This window comes from Pezoporus wallicus, unplaced genomic scaffold, assembly GCF_028554395.1.
Source record: "Pezoporus wallicus isolate ANWC-B61680 ecotype Strahan unplaced genomic scaffold, APGP_CSIRO_Pwel_v1 contig_4191, whole genome shotgun sequence".
Lineage (NCBI taxonomy): Eukaryota > Metazoa > Chordata > Aves > Psittaciformes > Psittacidae > Pezoporus > Pezoporus wallicus.
This window is the reverse complement of record NW_026641383.1, coordinates 5,804,498-5,827,444: the sequence shown is the minus strand read 5'-3', so window position 1 is coordinate 5,827,444 and position 22,947 is coordinate 5,804,498. Positions and strand designations below refer to the sequence as shown.

Below are 22,947 nucleotides of genomic sequence, written 5' to 3'. Positions count from 1 at the left end.
GACTGCAGCCCTGCCCTGGGCAGCCTGTTCCAATGCCTGAGCACCCTCTGGGGAAGGAATTGTTCCTCATCTCCATCTAAACCTGCCCTTGGCCCAGCTGGATGTCTCCAGCAGAAAAACACCCACGGAGAAGAGTGTGTGCCATTTGCAGTATTTCAGCAAAATCTTTGTGGGAAGGTCATGCAATGAAAAAAAAGCCCAGAAGATTAAGGAAAGAGTGTATCTGAGTTAAAAAAGAGATGACAGCTCTTAGGAAGTGGTGTCCTGGGAACATCTGTTTGCAGTCCTGTCACAAGTATCTAAGATAGACCTCTGAATGTTTCAGGGAGCAGGAGTTAACAAATGACTTGCAATATTGTGATTTGTTTCAGCACATCAGCTAAGGCAAGGCTAAAAAATAAACCTCCATGTTACAGCTCCACTTTTGCTAGGATCTAAAGGTATCATTAAGCTACGAGAGAAGGCAGGTTTTCTAATGTACTATTCCCTGCTTTTCTCCTCTCTCCCCACAATACTCTCCCACTGGTTTGGTCTGGAAATGTTTTTTTTATTCAAGAGGAAGAAATGAAACAAAGAATCCCTCTTTCCCATCTCATTTTATCCTACATAGCAGGAAAAGATGAGTGAAGAGCAGATGCAAAGTGGGCTGTAGAATCTAATGTCTCCACTCAGAAGAGGAAGGATGGTTCCAGACAGTACAGCTTTTGTGCTGGCAAATCACCTTCTTTAAAGGTATGCTATTAACTGAAATATGGGAATGAGCTCTACCATAAGCACAAATGTTCAGACAGAAAAATACTTTTCCCATTATGTTTTAGGCTTGGTTTGCTGTTAATGTTTCTGACAGTGTGGTTACATGGTATGGTGAGACATCACCCTTAGAACTGACATAGCTGTGACAGCAAAACCAGCAATACAGATCTCCAAACAGGGTCAGGAAGATTTTTTTTTTGCCATTTTAGGAAGTAATAATGGATGTAAGTTGTGTTGCTGCTAAATTACCTCCTGAAGAGCAAGCAAATCCCCATCTAACAGCAAGCCCTGTCAGACATTTCTTTCCTTTCTATTTAATCAATGCTGGTACTGACAGGAATTCATCTGCACTGGCTGATTTATGCTGGTAAAGTGAGCATAACACAGGATGTGTATAATATATATGTAAGAAGAAGGCTGCTCTAAGAAGGCAGTGGCTGTGTGAAGACCTCATAGTATCCTTCCAGTATCTGAAGGGGGCCTACAAGGATCCTGAAGAGAGACTCTTCATCAGGGACTGCAGTGACAGGACAAGGGGTGATGGGTTCAGACTTAAACAGGGGAAGTTTAGATTGGATATAATGCAGAAGCTCTTCCCTGTGAGGGTGCTGAGGCGCTGGCACAGGGTGCCCAGAGAAGCTGCGGCCGCCCCATCCCTGGCAGCGTGCAAGGCCAGGCTGGACAGGGCTTGAACCAACCTGCCCTAGTGGAAGGAGGGGTGTTGGAACTAGATGATCTTAAGGTCCTTTCCAACTCAAACCATTCTATGATTCTAAATACACATACATGCACATACAGCTATACAGATATTATATATGTGTATTTATGTACATGTATTTTTCAAGCATGTGTATTGTATATACTTTTATGTTTGTATATATGCATTGTGTATGTATATACAAAAATAATAGATACATGTATGAAACCACATATATAGAGCCAGGAGGTACCCAGCTTCCCTCACCAGGAGGTGAGCCTGGAGAGAACAGTCTGGAGGCATCCATGAAGGAAACCACAGGATCTCTCTCCTGCCTGGCTCCTGCTGTGGGTTTTACCCTACCCAACCCACCTCGTGTGAGTCACTATGTCTGTCAAAGCGCCGCCCTCCAGAAACTCCATGACAACCCACAGCTCATCGCCAACAAGGTAACTGTTGTACATGTCAACCACGTTCTCATGATGGTAATCTCTCATGATTACAACCTGTGAGGAAGAAAGAGAAGCTATGTGAGTCGCTACAAGCATGATCTGACACTTCTTCTGACCTTCTTTTTCACTGTGCTTTCCTCTTTGTGCTTAGTAAAGGTGCTGCTATGAATCACATCCTTCCTAATCCTTGTTCCAACGCATAAACAAAATCAATATATTTACATAAAACTAACAAACAGCCATTGTAAATGCATTAGGAAGATGAAGAATCTTTAGCTGCTGCAGTGTGAGCAGTAGATAACTGGGTTGCTTTTTTCAGACTGCAGGGGCAGGACTGTTTATTTCATTGTTTTTTATTGCCAGTTGCTTTCAGTACAACAGATACATTTTACCTGATTAATTGTTCACCCCATCATGAATCAAACCGTATATGGCACAGAATATTAACACAATGGTGGTAATACATCCATAAGATGCTCCAATCCCACATCTAAAAGGGACTGTACAAAATTAGTAATGCCAGCCCAGCCAAGGTGGTGACCATGACCATGTTGTACTGAGGGGCGTCAGAAAGGTGATCAGCAGAGAAAACACCAGCCAGGGAAGGCTCCATTACAGGCAGAGGGATTTCAGATGACACGAGTGACTGGAGCGTGTCAGGGAAACAGCCTGGTCCTGCACAGCATGTAGGACCTGCTTCCAGATGTTACCATTCAAGAGATGCTTGGTTAGAGCTACCTCAAGGCAATCCAGAGCAGTCTTCCAGCAGAGGCAAAGCCAAGCCAAAATACCCAGAACAGTCACGGACTGTGTGCAGAACTGCCTGAAGTTTGTTAAAACCCAGTATTTTTATTAGAAATTGCTAAGTTTTTAAGGGTTTTAAAGAAAACTCTGTCCTGTGCTGAGGGAAGGAAGATCCTCTTATAGCTGAAATACAGGAAACAAATGATACAACCAAAAGGTCAGTTCTCACAAGAGGTTTCCCTGAGGCCCTGCAGTGGTTTTGGTGTTGATCAGCATATTCACAAGTGCTCTCAAAAAGGGAGCAGAGAACACACACCATTAGCTTCCTTAAGGGAGTAAGCAGTAAAAAAAAAGAGAAGTTCTTTGAGTTGCAGAAGGACCTCTCAGCACCAAAAAACTGGATGAAAAAATGGCCACTGAAAACCAGTGTTTTAAGTTTAAAATTACATACATGGGGAAAACAATCTTCCATAAGCAGCTGGGGGCACTGAAGTGGCTGCAGCCACTCAGGGAAGGAGTTGTGGGAATTAACACTGATGATTCCATGAAAAAGGGGCTGTCAGCTCTTTGCTTAGGAGCCATCGAGAAAGCAAAGGGACTGCTAATGGTTAGGAGAGGAAGGAAACAGAAAGCATGTATATGCCAGAATGTAGTGCACAGGCTTCTCGAATAGCCTGGTTAGTTTGGATCTTCCATCTTGGAAGACTCTATCAGCAAAAGGTGAGGAAAGGGCAGCACCTGAGAAGCTGTGTGGAGCAGCTGACAGATTTCTTAGCTGTTTCCTGTGACCTCCCACTGCATTATGGTTTAAAGCCAGGAGGAGATGCAGCTCATTTAAAACTGGTCTGATTCTACAGCATTTACACAGCACAGACGTGAGGCTCACCACCTCTGTTAGAAAGGTACTAATGTTGCTCCTGAGGTTGCCATTTGGCCCACATCTCCTGTTGAACCTACAAAAGCCACCCCAGCACCCAGAACAATGCACCTCATTGAAGAGCAGCTCCCTCCTCTGCTGCTTCCTGAGATCCATCTTCTTCACAGCGACCTGCTTCCCCGTGTGCTTCTCGGTGGCGATGCAGACGATGCCTGTGGAGCCCTCCCCGATCTTGATGAAGTTGTCCAGGTACTCTCTGGGGTCGCCGGGGCTGACCACGAGCTGCAGGGCAGCTCTGAACTGTTCGTGGGACACCCTGGAGGGCTGCTGGTCTGAGGAGGATCCCCAGCTGGGTGGAGGATAAGCACTTGACGTGATACTTGGGGAGCTGGGGTAGGAGGCGGTGGAAATATAGGGAGAGCTGGGCTGGAGAGGTGGCTGGTGATAGTGGGATGCTTTGTGGTAGACCAGAGGGTACTGGTAGCTGCTGCTTGAATAGCTGACTTTGCTCTGACTTTGAGGTAGCTTCACTGGGCCCCTGGGGTAGGTGTCTGATCCGGAGAGCGTTGGGCTAACGACAAGCTGCGCTCGATCATAATCCACCTGCAATGCAAAAGCAGACAAGTGAACACGGGTGAAACACACATCTGCTTGTTGTCCATCTCAGCTCACTTTCGGCATTTCCAGAGGTCCTCAGTGATGTTGGCACATGTACCTGTTCTCAGCATGACACTGCTGCCCTGTATCTGAAAAGAAACTTTTAGACAATTGGGCTGCTGTGTTTCCATCAGAACTAAAATGAGGCCAGGAAAAACTTCAAGATCTTTGGTGCATCTCAGTTCCATTCTTCTGCCCTGGTACCTGTTTGTAGATACAATAATCTTTGTTTAATTAAAGAGTAAGCTTCAAAAAGTGTATTTGCTCCGTATCTGCAGTGCCCTGCAGGCTCCCCGGGCCATTTCATCCAAGGATTCAACCCTTTCACAACCAGCAGCCTTCTGGCAAATTCCAGTCTCACAGAATCCTAGAATGGTTTGGTTTGGAAGGAACCTTAAGATCACCCAGTTCCAACCCCTGCCATGGGCAGGGATACCTTCCACTAGAGCAGGTTGCTCCAAGCCCCTGTGTCCAACCTGGCCTTGAACACTGCCAGGGATGGGGAAGCCACAGCTTCTCTGGGCACCCTGTGTCAGCGCCTCAGCACCCTCAAAGGGAGGAACTTCTGCCTTATATCTAACCTAAATCTACCCTTTTGTTACCCCCAGAAGCTGTATGACAAGGGGCAGTCTTGCATGAACACGTACCTTCCTTGCAGTCGCCAAACAGCATCCAACAGAAGCAAGCATTAAAGGGACAGGGAGATCAATTTGTGTCCTTCCTTTCAAATACCAATTCCTGCATTTTGAGTCTCAGCCCTGCTCCTTTCCTTATGCTTTCCTCCAGCAATTCAGGGATGACCCAACCTCTTCTTTCTACCCTGAAAGCCCATCATCTCCTGCCTTGCCCTGCTACCGGCTGCTGCCTGAGTGACTGCATACATAAGTATGACGAGGAGCCTAATTCAATTTACCATTCCTTAAATCACTTTCCACAGTGACGCGCTACTTAACTGCAGTGTCACAAAACCACTAATTTTCAGCCAAAATCAGAGACAATCGCAGAGGAAATTATCCCAATGGGAGGCCTTTTTAATTTGTAGGTTCCTTTCTTCCTTTTTATTTTCCAAGCTTTTCTAAGCCTCTTAGACCGAAAGAAAATGAATACTTCACATTCACAGATGTAAGTTTGCTTCTCTCCAAATTAAAAAACAAGAGAATAAAACAGGATGTAAGACCAAAATCCGCATCCAAAACCAAAACACATTCCTTTTCCCCCTGCAAAAAAGCATCTCCCCATTTATAATACAACACATGTGACTCCTGCCGCCGAGTGGAGCACCTCAGGGCAGGGGGGGGTTTGACACAGGCTCATGATGTAGCACAATTACAAATAATTATGGCAATGAGTTCATTTAATCAATCAATTTCGGTGGTGGAGCACAGGGGTGGACAGAGCAGCAAACTCTACTCAGCTCACGGTCGCTACTATTGCTGCTGGCCGCCGGCCAGGAGTCCCTGATCCATGTTAGTTAAATGCACATTAATCTGAATTTGGCAGTGTAATCAAGGACCCAAGTGAACTGTGAAATTGAATTCTGCGGTGGAACATCGTTTGACCATTTTGTGCTAAGACTGCAGAAAAAAAAAGAGAACAAAAATCTGCCGCAGCATCAATTTATCACTGTAGGCTGCTGCACAGCGAGGAGGAGTTTCGAGCTGGAGTTGCCTCCAAGCACAGTATTATTCCTACCTCATGCATGAGCCAGGCATGCCTGTCTCTTCATTCCACGTGAGGTTTAGCAGGGAAAAGGGAATGCCTCTCCAGAGGGGCTGCTCAGAGATTTCCCTTGGAGACAGGAAGCTGGAGTCTGCTTCCGTCTGAGACTCGCACACTGACAGCTACCAGCTATATGGAGCATCCAGCGAGCACGTACCAGTGTTGTACAGCCACTTCCTAGGATGCTGGCTTTATTTAAGCAAAAATCCATGATTACAGCCATAATTCCACTAGTCAGGCAGGGGTAGCCATAAAATAGAAGAGGGTCAGAGACATCATGGATTTCATGAAGGACATTACATCTGCCAAGCTAATTAACATGGAAAAGTGCTCAGATGGTTCGGTGGAGGGAGGGGAACTCAGTCTAGCCCTGTCCTATATATCTGTGCATATAGGGATACATAAATTATTGCTCTGGCTGTAAACACACCATTTTCTTTTAACTACTGAGATGGGGAAAGCCCTGTCCAGAAATTCAAGCTGGATTAATCCACACTAATGAATTATTTGAGTTTTTATCCATGCTTTATATTTCTGAGCCTAATGCATTGGCAAAAGTGGATTCTGCAGTGAAATTTTAAAGTGAAAATTCAGGGGTTTGGTGTGCTGGCTAAGAATTGTTGAGGTTGGCATTGCTGTGCAATGTAAGCCCATTCACAACCCCCTGAAGTCCTACAAACAAACCAGGAGCTGTAATGAGTAAACCATCTGAACCTCTCCTCTGAGGCTGTGTCCTGGCGCAGTGCTTCACATCACGGCAAAATCAAACATGCTTTATCCCACTGTTAATTCTATTTCTGCTATCGAATGCAGTTACCTATTGAAAGGGAATTCTTTAAATACTACAAAGGAAAGAAGAAACCAGCCCTGTGATCATTCAAGATCAGGTCAAAGGAGCAGCTGAAGCTCTGACACGACATCCATCACGGTGCAGCGGGTGCAAGGCAATACCCTGCTGCTGCTGGCTTGCTGCGTCGGCAGCTGGGTCTTTTTGTTGTTAAAAGGTGGATGTAACACCATGTTTAAACTCATTTTGGTTTCCACTGCGATGACAGAGATGCCTGCTTTGTTCTGCATGTGGACGAAACACAACTGCTTGTTCTCAAGGGGTACCTTCTCCTCAAGCAGCCTTTCATCCACGCGTGTGTCCCCATGGACTCTGCAGTGGGACTGCGGCAGAAACGGCAGCCACAGCCCTGCAGACACAGCTAATACCCCCCGAGGGGAGTGCAAGCCCCTTGGTGACATGGGCTCACCCTTCAGTAAACATAAAATGGATTTCTGTTTGATGAGGTTTCACTTTGCCCAATTAAAATATGTTGGAGGGATGGTTTGTAAATCACATGGAGGTTGCAAACAGAATGGCTACTCTCTGTTTCACTTGTGAAAATCTCCAAGACTCCCTGTTCCAAGCATTCATGGAAATCTATTGACATGTGAATGAGAAAACAGGGAAAACAGGAGAGGGTTTTTGATAGTAAGGGCTTGGCTCTGCCTTCACCAGGCTGGAACTGCCCTCCTGGCTCAAAGTGTCTGCAGAACACACAGTGCCAGCTATGTTACAGCAGCACAAGGCAGTGAAAGAGAGAGCAGAAATCACATCCCCTTGGAGGAGGGATAGGACAGTGTCACGGAATGCTGTTACTGAAAAATGATAGGCAAAGGAGCTTTGAATTAATAGGAGCCAGTGCAAAAAGTCAAGAGGGCTGCCTATGATGAAGAGGAAGGTAACAAGAAATATGAGGTACAAAGCGTCCAAAAATAAGCAGGTCTGGTGGGATGAGTTTGAAATGGCGTGATGATGTTGAGTTCTCTCTCTATCATGAGGGTAACACAGCAGATGCTGTGACCCCGTGCAAGCATTACTGAAGTTAGCCTGCAGGAATAGGAGAGTAGGTGGGTAACATAGGGTGGGACTGGAGGGAACCAAATCTGAGGCTCCAGCTTCCTGCCCCTTCATGGTCCCACTGCACAGCAGTGGCCAAGCCCAGCACAATGGAAGTCTTCTGATGTTAAGCCTCTGAAATCGCTGATGATGAAACAGAGCATACATCTGATTTATCTGACATTTCTCACCTGCTAATACCACTGAAGTCTGCTCTTCACAGCTACCAGCCAAACCGAACATTACACGCATTCTGAAGCCACACATTTGTGCCTGCAGACTTTTTCACTGCTTACTTTTTCCCCTCTTTTAATTATACTTTAGAGCCAATCTCACCTGTAAAATATCTGATCTGAGACCTGATTCTCATTTAGTAAGCCCATTTGGTGAACCATGATCTTACTAATGCCTCCTTGTAAAGAAAATCCTTCAGCAATCATCCAAGACAAGAAAGTGCTGTTCGCTTCCAGGAGCTGTGGATGGGTTTGGGAATTGAAACTGCTGCATTTAACAGTGAATCATCAAGTTTCAGTACACCAAGGCTGTGGGAGTGTTTTTGATGCTCTCAGGAGAGGAACAGCTCACAGTGAATCTTGCACGGAGGCATCTTCTTGGTTTTTTATGGAAGTTGTTAGTGCCTTTTAATGGGATATTTTTCTAAGTGTCTGGAGTGCTTTGAGTCCTGTAAAATACACCTCTGTCTTCAGCCATGCTGAATGCTGTGAAGCTGGCAGGAGCAGGCACAAGAGAGCCCATGAATTACTGCATTTGTCCTCTTTTCTAAACTCTGACAAAATGATTGCTCTCAATGAAGGAGATGGCAGCGCATCCCAGGCTTTTTGCACAACTTCCAGAATCCATATTTAATGCCACACTCTGGCACACACTTTACTATGCACATGCATCTTTCCCACCACTCCCTGAGCTCAGGAAAGGCACAAAGACACCTGGTAGCTTTCCCACTCCCCCCATGATTTACCCTCGACATACAAAGCCTAGCTCTGTGCTTAATGCAATGTGCAATAAAAATGCATCGCTCTCGCTTCACCAAGGGGCACCAATGATAACTGCACCCCAGGATCACTAAAGCAGCCAAAGCCTGAGCAAGGCATATGGCTATCGTGGATTTGCAGAGACCTGGGACTTCTTCTGGGTCTGCAGCTGGACAGGACCACGTTCTAAGTGCACAGAGCCAGTAAGAAAATGTACCACTCACATCATCATCAAACAGCAGAGTGGATCTCATACCTAACAAGCTACCTACTTTAGCCCCTTTGTAAGTCACAGCAACCCAACACTGTTTCAGCCCTGCAAAAATGAGCTATGATCTTGGTGCCTGTTGCTAGGGGAACTCAGTGATGTTCAATGCAATCTACACTGAAGAAAAACATCTCTCGCAGAGTATTAGATGTTTAAGCAGGTCATCATTGTAGCTATGTGACTAGATGTGTAAGAAAAGCGTTATTCACTGAACCAACAGTTACAGCAAACTGTTGCAAGTAGGGCAGGGCAGCTTGTGTGGGTAATATGTGACTTAGAAAAGGCAAAGCAGGCCACAGGTTTGTGCAGAGGAGCTGCTTGTACATATCATGGTTGAAACATTATTATGCACCTTAGCCTGTTTTTATAAACTACATCTAAAATGTCTCCTTTGATTTAATTTCACTCCTAAAGCTCCTTCGATTTAATTTCACTGCTGAAAAACAAAGCAGAGAGGGGTAAACCCCTACTGTTATTAGCAGCAAAGGGTTAATAAACCTTGTAATATAAATATAGCATAAAGACAATGTGTTAAAACACAGAGGTTTTGGCCTTGCACAGTCACAACTGAAACACAAAAGTATCTGATATACAAACCAGACCAGCTTCTCAGCTCCCAATGAGATCTGCACAGGCGTCTGAACTCCTAATGTTATAAAATCTGCCAAAGAAGTTGGGATTATTGGGAATCCCCAGGATAACCCCCGGCAGCTGGGGATGTCATGTTACCTTGGGGATGCCTGCTGCGGTTTCCGACAAGCGGGGGTAGGTGTAGGAGCTGTAGGAATGTCCTTGCTGGTGTGCTTTAAAGGCGCTTGCTCCATAGGGCATGGCTGGCTCCTGCAGACCAGAGCCCGATCTGGACCTCTGCCTCATCGTTGGCTGAGGGCTCGCTGGATCCACATAGGATGACTTTGGTCTCTTGTCGTAGTCATCCTTGCCCAGGCCATGTCCCCAGTCGCTGTCGCTGTACTCCAGCCTCTCCTTGGGGCACTCGCTCTGCACTGACGCTCGGGATGGGGTGTAAGGAAAGGGATCTCTATAGTCCAGGGAGGATCCGCTGGGGATCCGCTGATACTCCAGCTTTAGGCCACCATATTCCAGTGGTTTGGGCTTTGTCTCCAGGTGTGCATGGTAATCTGGGAGGAACCTAGAGAGGTCTGACTGCAGGGGTGTCATTTCTGAGTAATAGACATCCCGGGACGTCACCTTCATCATGTGCCCGTTCTGCTTGGCGGCATAGCTCCCTTTGTAGTACCTGTCTAGCTCTTCCCCGTAAACAGTCTTGTCTCGATACCTTTCCACGACATAGTCTGTTGTAGTGTCTGACTCACTGGAGTACTGGGAATACGTGATATAACCATTCTCTTCCTGGTGCCTTGGCACATGGTTTGCGTTTCCTTGGTGGTGGGTGGGAGGGCTTTCCTTCCGCAGGGAATTGGATCGTGTCACTGAGATATTGTCAAACTCTTCCAGCAGGCCGTTGATTGAAGTATCCTTTCGAGGCTTATTCCCTCGAACAATAGTCTGGGAATAAAAAATTGCTTTGATTAAATACTGATTTTCCATTCATATCTGACCAAGAAAACCAGCAAAAAGAAAGTCTGAGATTCCCCCCAAAATACCCATAGGGATGTGTTATGCTCTTCAGTCCCATACCTTAGAAAATCCATTGCCACAAAAGAGTATCTCAGTAAATACTTACAACAGGACACGTAGAAAGGAATAAACAGAGAGGGTTTAAATTCAGTGTACATCATAAGCTGAGATTTGGCATGCAACCCCAAGACACTCTAAAAAAAGCCCAGTTTAAGAGGTGGGTGTTCAGCAGCCAACAGCAGAGACGTTTAAAAACACTATTTCTTTACATTTGTTATCATTCAGTTGTCTACATCAAGCCAGACTGGTGGGCTGAATCTGTCAGGGTATGGACAAGCTGAAAGAAAATCATTCAGTGGTCACTTCTATATGTTATCTTTACAAACTGATGGAATGAAAAGCAGCATGCAGGCGAGTAGGCACTGAGTTTGGTTGATTTCCACAAAAGAATATGTTCATGTAGCAGAATTACCACTGGGGATGGCTTCTTAGGTAACTTGGCGTAAGACACTTGGGAAAGATGGGAAAATACCTAACTACATCTCCTTCTTACAATATACAGCTTCCAGCAAACCCTTCTGCATAACCATGGCTTTGGGACATCCACATTACAGATGCCATGTGGTGGCAGTGCTGGTGTCCTTGTTTGCATCCTAATATTGCAAAGTCTTCTATAGATCCTCCAGCCATGGATGACAAGCACTGCAGATAGGAAGTTGTTTCCATTGATTACCCACAACCCCCTGCCCACCCCGACTCCTTTCTGTCCAAAACACTGGTGCTCCAGGTAGCATGGAAGGCGAGCAGTGCTTGGTTACACCTCTCCTTCAAGAAAGACTGACTGTTTTAAGCTAGTACCATCAGAAGGCTGTAACACGTGGTTGCATCCAGTTTTCAGCAGTTGACTCCCACTGAGCACTGCTTCACATTTATAAACACCTCTGAAGAATAAGATGTACAGATTAAGGGCCAGAGTCATCAATCAGTGCAGCTCTACTGCAAACACATTTACTCTACTGAGTCACTTCAGCTAAATATCTACAGCTGTACCTTACTTGATGAGTTTTTAAACAAAGTCACTGTGGTCAGCCCAAGGAGATGTCATTGAATCATAGACTGGTTTGAGTCGGAAAGGACCTTAAGATCATCTAGGTCAAACCCCCTGCCATGGGGGGATGCCTCACACTAGACCACGTTGCCTCTGTAAGCTGCAGCCTCCCTGTGTTGCTTGCCAGCTGTGGTATATTAGATGCCAACCATGGTCTATCAGATGCTGACTGGCCTATCACACACCAACCATGGCATATTGGACGCTGCCTGTGGAGTCCAGCCTGGCCACTGGCCCTACACTGTAACACCAACAAAGGAGTTGCTCTGCCCTCCTCCGCTGCTCAATTCCTGATTGAAAGCAAGGCTCAAATGTTGTCAAAATATGCATTTCATCACTAAGAAAACCACTTTTTCACAAAATCAACACTAATTTACTTCCCTGTTATTTAGCAAAAAGCAGCTGAGAAAAAACACGCTATAAGCAAAGCAGTCCTGACCTCACACTGATCCCTGCTCTGATTTATGTCCTTAATTGCTTGCCTAGTTTGCTATTTTGAAGCTACTGATACTGAAACAATTGGACAGCAAAAATAAGGGACAGCAAATAGATCACTCCTTTCGCCTCTGAAGCCATTCAGCGAGACAAGAGGAATTGGTTTCATCTGGCTGCAGCCTCCTTGGCAGCATGACTGCACGATCATTCATATTTAATTATCACATAATAAACCAGCAACGTTTGACAATGAAATGCTTATAACTGAAAACAAGATTGAAATACCCAACTGCCACCCCGCTTCCCCTGAGCAAATGCATGCAAAGGAGTAAAACACCAATTTAATACTCTCTGTGGGACAGGCCTTCACAAAGGAGAGGTTTCATGCAGCAGCCTTCGTTGTGCCTGCACAAAAGGACTTTAGAGCCAGAGCAGAGCAGCCTCTTTGGATACAGGAGTTTTCCCTGTGCTCCTCCAAGCAGGTGCTCTCCGGAAGGAAGATTTTCAGGTATTAGAAGAATGCAGTTGAGGGTTTATGTGTCAGGGAATTCACTGATGACAAAGCCCTGCAGTTTAAGGATTTTCTGCAGTCAGGTGCGTGCTTGGGATTAGGATGGTTTAAAAAACCTATTAATAGTAAAATGCTGTTGTAAGAAACACTGATTTTCCAGAAAAAGCATTTACCACTAAAGTCCCAGTCTGATGATGCAGCCTTGGTTAGTGCTGGGACCTCAGTGCTGCCTCATCCCCACTGGTGAAGTTAAGGGGATTAAGAACTAAAATCCTTCTCTTTTCTCCCAGCACTTTCAGGATGACCACTGACTTGCAAGACTGTCATTCCCATTTGATTCAGGCTCCTCTCTAAGAGTAAACTAAAAGGGCCAGTGTAAAGGGAGGATAAAAGTTACCTATTCCAGAGTCATGTTTCCTACAGAATAGTCAGTGGTTTATTACTGACAATTATCAATACTATCAGTTATGGTAATAATTTATTATTAACAACAAAAACAGTATTTGTTTTACTTTGGCTTCTTCTTAAGCACTTCTCTTATATGAAAGGACATACACCTGGTGAGATGCCTCTCTGGTTGGGAGGACAGCCTATACAAGCTTGATTTTTCACAAGGAAGCATCTAGTGCTATTCCTATTAAAACATCACTAGTGTCCACAGAGCAGATAATTTAGGAAGTGTTCCACTGACAGTCCATGAAATATGCGATATTGTCAGGTATTTTTCTATCTGAATAGAACCTAAGAAGTTTATACACAAATCTGGAATACAGTGGGTGCCTTCCTTGTGGGCAGAACAATTTACTAGGCTTAAAAACCAAATTAATATCCCAAAGTGGGCATCATTCTGTAATAGCAAGAGTAATTGCTTCGTAAGGATGTCCACAGAGCATCAAAAATTAAATGATAAAATCAAAGATGATGTTATGAAGGATGAAACACGTTATACCATGTCAACCTGTCCTGAAGTCATTTCCTACAGAGAAAGTGTGTGCTGGGGGCTTGCCAGCACCCGCAGCTTTCCTGGGAAGCACAGTACCGGCAGAAAGGAGCCAGAGATTGAGAACTGCCATAACCATGGCCCACATTCCCAAACCTGATGTTAGCACCAAGGCCAGGAGGTTCAAAGGTGGAAGGAACGAATTGTTGATGCTGGGGTCTCGGTTTGGGAATACAGACTTTGGTTACTGCACCACCAGGCTATGTGCTGCACTGGTGAGCAGAAGTAAAACCTCCTGGGACTGAAATACAACAGCATGAATTACAGATGAGAAACTGTAGCTCCAACTTAAGCAAACAAAAACCTTAAAAGAAAATGCAACAGAAATAGGCTACATCAAAAGTGACATAAACACAGTTATTCTAGTAGTTTCTTTCATAGAACTAGACTAAGGTTTGCGGTTCTAAAGGCTTTATAAAATGAAAAGAATAATGTCTTTTGGTATAAGGAGGGAATTCTATTTTTATAGATATACTCTATCTATTTATATAGATTTTTTTTACTGATTTTTTAATGACTGACTGGTCTCCAAATGTTTAAATGTGAGATTCTCATAGTTGCTGCAGGTGAAACAGCTAAAAGCAAAGTATTATTCACAAAGGCTGATGGGTTAAGCTTAATGAGGTTTTTGTTTCTGACTACTGAGACCAAGTAATGGAAACCTGCACCACACCCCCAGCACACATGAACATGGTCCTACCGCTCCACCAAGATGCAGCTTTCACTGGGTTCACCACAGGCAGATGGGATTTGCCACAGTCCATACCTCATGTTCATTAAAGGATGTTTCTCAGTGCGCTGTGCAGTTTAGGAGGGATCAATGTTAGAACAGATGAAGGAGTGCAGGGAATTTTATGCTACCATTACCATCATACATTAAAATCAACAGGGCACAATCTCTGTGCTTTAAAGAACAGTACTCTGAAGCTGTAGCGCTCATTTCCATTGCTCTCTGGACACGTAAGGCGTTTGCTCTGGAGCCCGGTGACAGTAGACGTCCTTCATGGCGTTTCTGCAGCGGTCTGTCCTCCGGTGATAAGCTATAATGGATCTGTCTGTAAGAAATGCTGTCTTGCCTTGTTTCCAAAAGGAGATGAAAAACAGCTTCTGCACTCAAATGCTGTATTAACCTTGACAATAATGAAGTGGGTAATTAACTGTTTTGCCCTAATATGACCTTGCATTTATTGTCTTTAGAACTACTATACTTCACACACTCGTTAAGAATATATCATCCTTTGTCCTCTCTGAGCTGTGCTTTTAGAAGTCAATGAGGATTTTAAATCTCAGTGATGTGCAGGGTGAAAAAGAAAGGTTTTTATAGGAAATACCACCCTTATAAACAGCCAACCTAAACTGATTTTGTTTCTAGCTCGCTTCTTCCCTCATCTGCAGTATACATAAACTTAAAAGCACAGCCTATGCATACCTGAAAATCAATTTTTTCTCAAGAAAAGGTGGATAAAGCATAGCAGGTGAAAGTAATCTAAGTGTAAGTGATGGATGTGTCAGTAATTTATCTTCTTATGTTGCAAGACATTCAAAGTATTTGAAACTGAGCTCATGACACCACATTTTACTCCTCAGCGTAAGCAAATGCGAACAGAACTACCTTAGGGAGAAAAACTGATCCTTGTCATCATGTCAGAAGGAAAATTCCAGCTTCCCCTGTAAATAGCAGTCTTACAGCTGCTGCCAAGGGTGTAAGAGGCGTCAGGGGTCTGCATTTGATCTGCTCTCACCTGACAAGAGGCTGTGAGATCTCAGACCAAGCACAGTCCTTAGAGGACCTCAAAGTAGCTGGAGACCCTAAAAACCCCTGCAGATGGCCACACGTGCAGCAAAACCCCTGCAGCCAAGGGCTGGTATGAGATGCTCCTTTCCCCTTGTTTGTGGGGCTAAATCTGAAGTCTGAGCTGCGTCTTGAGGGCTTACACAAGGACCAGGCTGAAAGGGAAAGATAGGAGATGAAGAGAAAGACCTGCCCATGGTCTCAAATGGATGACAGATGAAGGAGAAAAAGCATGGCAGCTGAAAACCCATCAGCTGGGAAGCTCAGCTGGGATGCAGGATGGCTGTTTCCAAGTAAGTGTGCCCAGTGTTTCATCTAAGGCTTTTCTTCACTGAATATTCACTTGAGGACAAGTTCTAACCTCAAAATCGCCTTTCCAAGTGATGGCGTCAGAGTCATCCTTGTGATCTTACTGTGCTCCAGTGAATGCTTCATTGCATGCAAATGGGTGCAATTAATGAGAAAGGACTAACAAATATTTCTGTATCTCCATCCCCTCTTTCCTCCACCTGATGATGGCATCATGGCACGTTGTACTTCCCATGCTCATGGTAGATGCACACAACCAGTGTTTCATTGCCATCTGCAGATGAGCTTGTGCATCAACCTTGGACATTAGGTAAAAGACCATGTTTAAAAGAAAATGCATGAGTCCTGTCTATATTTTTGGGACAAAAGGGTCTTGGAGACAGAATTAAGGATTGGGTCTGTGCTGAAGTCACATCCCTCTCCTTGAACACTGCCAGGGGTGGGGCAGCCACAGCTTCTCTGGGCACCCTGTGCCAGCGCCTCAGCACCCTCACAGGGAAGAATGTCTTCCTTATATCTAACCTGAATCTCCTCTGTTTGAACCCATCACCCCTTGTCCTATCACTCCAGTCCCTGATGAAGAGTCTCCCTCCAGCATCCTTGTAGGCCCCCTTCAGATACTGGAAGCTGCTCTGAGGTCTCCACGCAGTTTCTCTTCTCCAGGCTGAACAGCCCCAACTTTCTCAGACTGTAAAGATAATAATAATTCTGTAAATAATATAAAACATTAATCTAAGGGGGAAGTTCAGGGCGCTTGGGTCATCCAGCACTACCCTGGAAACACGCCCTTTGCAAGAGGAACTCATCAGATATGTGGTGAGAAAGGGTGCTGGATGGAAAGAGATGTCATTTATCACTCTGCATTCTCCAGTAGTGTCCTATGGGATCTGCTCCAGTTTTGATCTGGCTACAAAATGGCTATTACTCAGAGTTAGTCACAAGGAACATACAACACAGGAAAGTATGTCAGAACATTTCTTCCTGAAGCCTGTAATTTAGAGCTTGGTTTATACCTGGAAACCTCAGAGTTTATATAATTTCTGTTAGGAATTCCTTCCCAACACTATACATTCTCATTCTCCCATAGAAATAATAATAATAATAAACCATTAACTGTTTCTGGCATTGCACAGTTTCTTCCTCAGGGAAGGAGGCCTGCAAATTCCACCAGTGTTGGACACCTCAGCTGAGTGAGGAGGTGTGGGTCACTGCTCCCTGGACCAAACATGCACTTTAATCACAGAATCACCCAGCAAAATGAAACCATGTCACCAGCCCCCTCTCTTGAAGTGTCTGAGCACATGAGCCACGATCCTATCTCATGAATTTCTCTAACCCCTCTCTGGGAGATGCAGAAATTCCTGTCTGGGACAGCTCTTAGAACTGTTCCCACTCACAGGAGAAAAGAAATACAAATGAAACCCCCCAAAGTAAAACCCCACCAAGTCCACCTCTGATTTTGCTACGCAGGAAGGCAGAAGCAACCAGACATGAGCCCAGGGGTTCTGCAGGATGTGCCATGACTGGGATGTGCTCATCACCAGAGCCGACTCAAACATCACTGCATATGAAAAACCAGGCTTTGCTCTGTCCACTCACTACCCTTTGACAAGTTTTCCACCTCCTGACAGACGTTAACAGCAGCAGAGCATACAGTTTCCGTTTAGTGTTATGACAGAAGAGGCTACTGATATTCGCATCAACACCTCACCACAGGCAACACTGTGCTTTCCAAGGGGAGAAGGTCACTGCAAGTAACATCAGTTCAGAAATACCTCCCTCAGAGAGGCTGTTTTACCTTTTCTGCATGACGTCCCCCAACCATTCTGCTTTCCTTAGTATCAGATTAGAGATGGTGAGCCTGGGAAGCATAATGCCAGGCTATCTGATGGCTCTATTATTCCAGGACTGTGCCCTCGTCTCTTTACTAAATTCAATAGAGTAAAAGAATAAATCATTCTCACAACTTCTCCTTTGGAGAAAGGATGGGTCCTAGAGGCTCCTTCCTATTAATCCACCTGTACAAAAGTGTCTCCCTCTTGCTTCTGCAAGTGTTACCTGACAACAGGTAACCTGACAACAGCAGCTGCCTCGGGTTGACTGTTTTCACAGGGCTTGTCCATAGGGGCTGGACTAACCAGGTCAGATGAGCTGCTGTCATCAGGTTCCTGCTGATGCCAACCAGCTACACTGAGACCTCTGAAATATGCCTGTCTACACTGCAGCCACATTTCTGAGTGCACTGCTGCACAGCAAAGTCACTGAAGAGCAGAGAGCTCAGCTTGGTAACCTGCAGCTTTCATCTAATGTACAACCAACACTGTCACGTTCATTTACTGCCAACAGCACAGGATGGGAATGAAGCTGGGAGAACATTGGCATGGCCACACGTTAACTACTGAAAGATACAGCTGATGATCACAGAACGGCTTGGGTTGGAAAGGATCTTAAAGCTCACCCAGTTCCAACCCCCTGCCACAGGCAGGGACACCTTCCACTAGAGCAGGTGGCTCCAAGCCCTGTCTAACCTGGCCTTGAACACTGCCAGGGATGGGGCAGCCACAGCTTCTCTGGGCACCCTGTTCCATGATGATGATGATGATCTACATTGATGATGTAGAAATGAAAAACATATATTAACTCTATGGATCAAAATACAGGTTCAGCTAAAGGTTTGCGAGAGGTGTAATATGCTTAACAGCAACACAGTGCCAGCTGTTTAAAATTCTTCAAAAGCCAAATAATGGAAAACTATAAAAAAAGACTAACTAAAACAGCACTGTGTAATTTGTCACCCTCGCAGCAGTTTTAAGTTAGTTGCCATACCAACAAGAGCAACATTTCATTATAATCACATTCACCAGCAATTCTTTTGTCATTTTAAAATACAGTAACTTTAACAAAACATTTAATTTAAAAATTCCACTGAAATACCCATATTCTTGTAACTACTCCTTCTTGTCTTTTTTAAATACACGAACACGGTTGTTAGGTGTCATCTGAAATGCTATTAGAGAATATTAAATGTCAAAAATAATCATTCTGGGTCTGCTTAAAATAGGAGGTATGTGCAGTTTTTTGTGCAGTATGTGTACACAGATCTCTCAGACACACAACAATGAGAGTGAAATGTGACACAGAAGTTTCAGTTTGAGTGAGAAAGTTAGTGTACCTACTATTGATGAGTTATACAAGCACTTCACAGGGAGAGGAATGGAGAAATCTCAGACCCATGGAATTTCTATTTCATAGGACTTAGGACACGTCAAATTCTCTCTTCTCTCAAGATGGAATGAAAAAGTAAAATGTCCCACAAGATGAAATTCCTCAAAAACATTAACTGCAGTTAACTGCACTCTTAATGCTGTTGTATTTTCTTAAGGCTGATGGCAATCGTTTCAGCATAACGATGCACAAAGTAGACCCACTAAGCCAAAAAGCTGTATCAAACCACACCAAAGATGGTATTTTTTTGGCCACATTCCAGATAAAATCTGTCCATCAATGTCAAACTTCCTTATCTTGTCAATTCACATTTTCTGGCAGGAAAAGAAGATCACTGACTTGGAAAGCCTGTGGCCAGCCCTACTGATAACACCAGCAGGACCAGGTATCTTATTCTCATGTCATCTGCCAGTGTCTCTGTGTTAGAGGGATTTTCTTTGTATTTTCCAAGGGAGCTAAGAAACACAATTCTGATCTTTAGTTCTGTAACATCAAGACAGGAGCCGACTGGAAACTTGTGACATGTCACAGCTCCAGGACCAACGTTTGCTGCAGGCAGGGCTGTGTGTCACTTGAACGGGTTTATTGTCCAAATAAAACTGAAAGAATTAAGGGCAGTTAATATAAAGCAATGAAGCTCCAGTGTCTCTAACCTGTTCCTCAGAAATCTGGGCTTGGGAAGTGGTTTGTGCCTAGATTACTGCGCTACAGGTGAGATGTGGGAATGACACCTTAAGTATTATGTACAGCTCTTCATCCTCAGCCATGATGCAGACGCAGGGAACAGGAGATGAAGCAAGGGGTGGTGGCCATCCTGGTGCCTCTTTCAGTTCTGGCATCACCCCCTTCTAAGTGAAGCACATTGCAAAAATGCACCTTAAACCAGGTGTGAACTGACTCTGCTGCCCATCGCCTTGAACTCACTCACATCAGCAGAGGAACAGCAGGGTGGTGAGATAACAGAGGACCCAAAGGGGCTTGGGACAAACCTAAGTGGTTGTAGAGTGTTCTGAAGTCCAAGACAATCATCATCAACCTTAATCTTGTATCACCCAGTTGTCCCTCAGCTAATATTTGCAGCTTAGACTGCTATTTTCCCAGGTTTTTATGTGGGGGAGGTGTGAGGAAAACAAACCCCACTTTTCTCTACAAAAGCCCAAGAAACTGCAAGAATTAAACAAACACTCAACCACCTCCTCCCCAAATACTTCAGCTCTGATAACCCACCTCTACAGTTCACATGGGTCTCCCACACGGTGCTAACATTGAGGAGCCAGCCGACCCTGCTCCTATGGCAGTCAGTATTATATACCTACATGTGATTAGCACTGGGAACTGGTGGCACTCAACATTGTGTGAGTCTTTCCAGGGCTGATACACATTAAGAAGTCTTTATACTTGCAAATTTTATTCTAGGGGCCAGCAAGGTGTTGGTATGGAATTTTCATGGGGAGAGGAGCCCCAAAGTAGTGTGGGTGGTATAAAAGAGTGCCCAATCATTTTAGTCCTGCACACCATGCTCACCACCAAGCTCACTATCATTTATTGTAATGACCACAGCAGCACAAGGGTACTGTCACTGTGGAGAATGCAGTCTGCTCTCAACCAACACCACCAATTCAAAGAGCCTGCAGACAGGGACAGTAATCCCTGAAGTCGCATCACAGCATAAATCGTCTTTGTAGCTCAGATGACATTTCCCGGGATGAGGTTCCCCTTGTGCCCCTAACATGCCCGTTAACAAATGCAAGGCTGATGGAACATTAACCCAATTAATGATCCCATCGCTTTTCCCTCAGTAAAAGATCTCTGGCTGAGGTTTGACTGAGCTTTCTGAAATACCTAAGTAAATTCCAATGTGATAAAATCTTACGCAAGCGAAGTAACTGCCTTCATCTGACAGCTCTGGCAGTGGGGAACCTGCTTAGGAGGGCAGGAGCTCTTGGGTCACTTCACTGTGGTCGCAGTCATCTCCCTGCTTTTAATTAAAATGAGGATTTTGACAGTGTGATAATTTAGAAGAAACCATTTAAACTGTATTACCTTTTGCAATGATTTACCACAGTGAAACAGGCTTTCTCTACGGCAGATGCTTAAAGATAAAGTCAACATTCCTGTTTCAGTGTACAGAGGCCAGCTCCAGGATCTCCTTGTGCTCTGCCAGCCGTGGTGCTGGGTTGTGAATTACCTTCCCACTTCATAAATCATCAGGCAGAGGCAGCGAGCGGAAGGAGATGTTGATGAGTGCCTCAGTCCCAAGCGCTGTGCTCTGCAGATCGATGGGGCTCATCTCTCACGAGCCCAGCCAAGTACAGCTCAGGTCAGACAGTTACTGCAATCACAGCCCTGTGTCTGGGATTAGCACACCAGAAAGGGTGGGATGATGTGCTGGCCATGCTGGCAGAATAGGAGCCATCGAGGTACAGCAGGAGAGATCACCCTGCAGCCAGTGCCCTGCCAAAAAATGCCTTAGAGCCACGGTCTTAAAAACAGTGAGGAAGTTTCAAGGTACTTCATCACTAAAACTGTGTGTTCTTGGCCACATGTACATGCAAGGTGTGCTTTTTAACCTGACTTTAATCTGAGTATTATGGTCTCCTTCATCTTCTCCTGAAAGCTCACTCTTTGTATTAGCAAAATAAAAACACTACATAATTTCATATGCATACTGAATTGCAGTATTCTTTCTTCCAAGGAAGTATATTAGTTTTCCTTTTCAAGGACAGCTATTAAATGGGAAGTGTAGCAACAGGAATGCCCTAAGTAAGTGGTACTAACTCCCACTGAGCAATCTTCACCTGCAAATACGGACATTGAGCAAACAGTGCTCCTGAGCAGAAATCTAACCATTAGGTCAAATTTACAAGGCAGGTGACAGCAAAGACAGGAGACGCTTACTGAGCTGATGTTTTAATTACCCCCTCTTGGAAAGAAGAAGTGCAAATCAAACACCTTCTCCATGGGGACAAACCAGAAGACTTCAGAGGATGCTCTCTCCGCAGCAGAGCTCAGAGGGGCGATGCTCAGCACAGCACCACAATAACTCATTTAGGAGAAACATTGGAGGGTAATCTCGATTTGATTCGATTTGCTGGGCCGTGCTGCCGCCAAGTGCACTCTGTCCCCAGTGGCAGGTTGGGCCTGACATGCTTAATAAATTAATCTGCCTGACAAAGGGCTGCTCCCTCCCCTTCCTCCAGCCTCCCAGACGGCACGGGAAGTCGGGAAGAAGGAGAAGGGCCATCCTGATAACAGAGAAATGGGGCTGCTCCCCCTGACCCAGGGTGTGGGATGGGAGTCACACCTGATTTCCTGCCCCACAGTGTTTTCCCAGGGTGCTGCATATAAGCCAGTGTGTTTAACCAGTTCTTTTATGCCTATATATCCCAATGCTCCTGGAAAATACTACTTCATATGGAAGCTTAAGTCTTAGCAGTGAGGCTCTTCTCTTGCGCTGTGCTTGATGGGAATTACTAAATGCAAACTAGGACACAGATAGCAACTACTGCTTTGTTCTACAGAAATGTAAAATTCAGTAACATTCACAGTCCCTTGCTTTGCTTTTAACTGTGTGATCCTGGTAACTGACTAAAGCTTGCTGGATCTGATCCTGGCAATTAAAAAGCAGAAATGCTCATCCTAAATACTTCTGTTCACTTTTCTCTCTCCAAAGACCTGTATCTTTTTTTTTCCTGGCCCACGCAGTTCATCCCACAGACAACAGAAAAGGCATTTAAAAGTCTCTGCAGGCAAGGGGGTGTTGTTCCCCATAATACACAGCACTTGTCTTGTGTAATTGGATCCTGCATGAAGGGGAAGACAAGAAAGGGTGAGCAGCAAAGCACTTTCAAATCCTAGAGAGCCACCAAAGCCCAGATCTAATCATGTCAGAGCAGGAGATGGAAGAAACACATTTACTCCTGG

At 44.8% G+C, this 22,947-nt stretch overlaps 1 protein-coding gene across 5 annotated transcripts in view; it reads right to left on the bottom strand.

Moving 5' to 3' along the window:
* The window catches only part of PAK5 (p21 (RAC1) activated kinase 5), a 172,404-nt gene that overhangs the window by 7,266 nt on the left and 142,191 nt on the right, over positions 1–22,947 (bottom strand). For all 5 annotated transcript variants that reach the window (XM_057423332.1, XM_057423328.1, XM_057423333.1 and 2 more), the window contains 3 exons: positions 9,774–10,571; positions 3,635–4,126; positions 1,823–1,956 (listed from right to left, as the gene is read on the bottom strand). In XM_057423332.1, the coding sequence (XP_057279315.1) occupies positions 1,823–1,956; positions 3,635–4,126; positions 9,774–10,571 (1,424 nt within the window). The remainder of the gene's footprint in view (positions 1–1,822; positions 1,957–3,634; positions 4,127–9,773; positions 10,572–22,947) is intronic.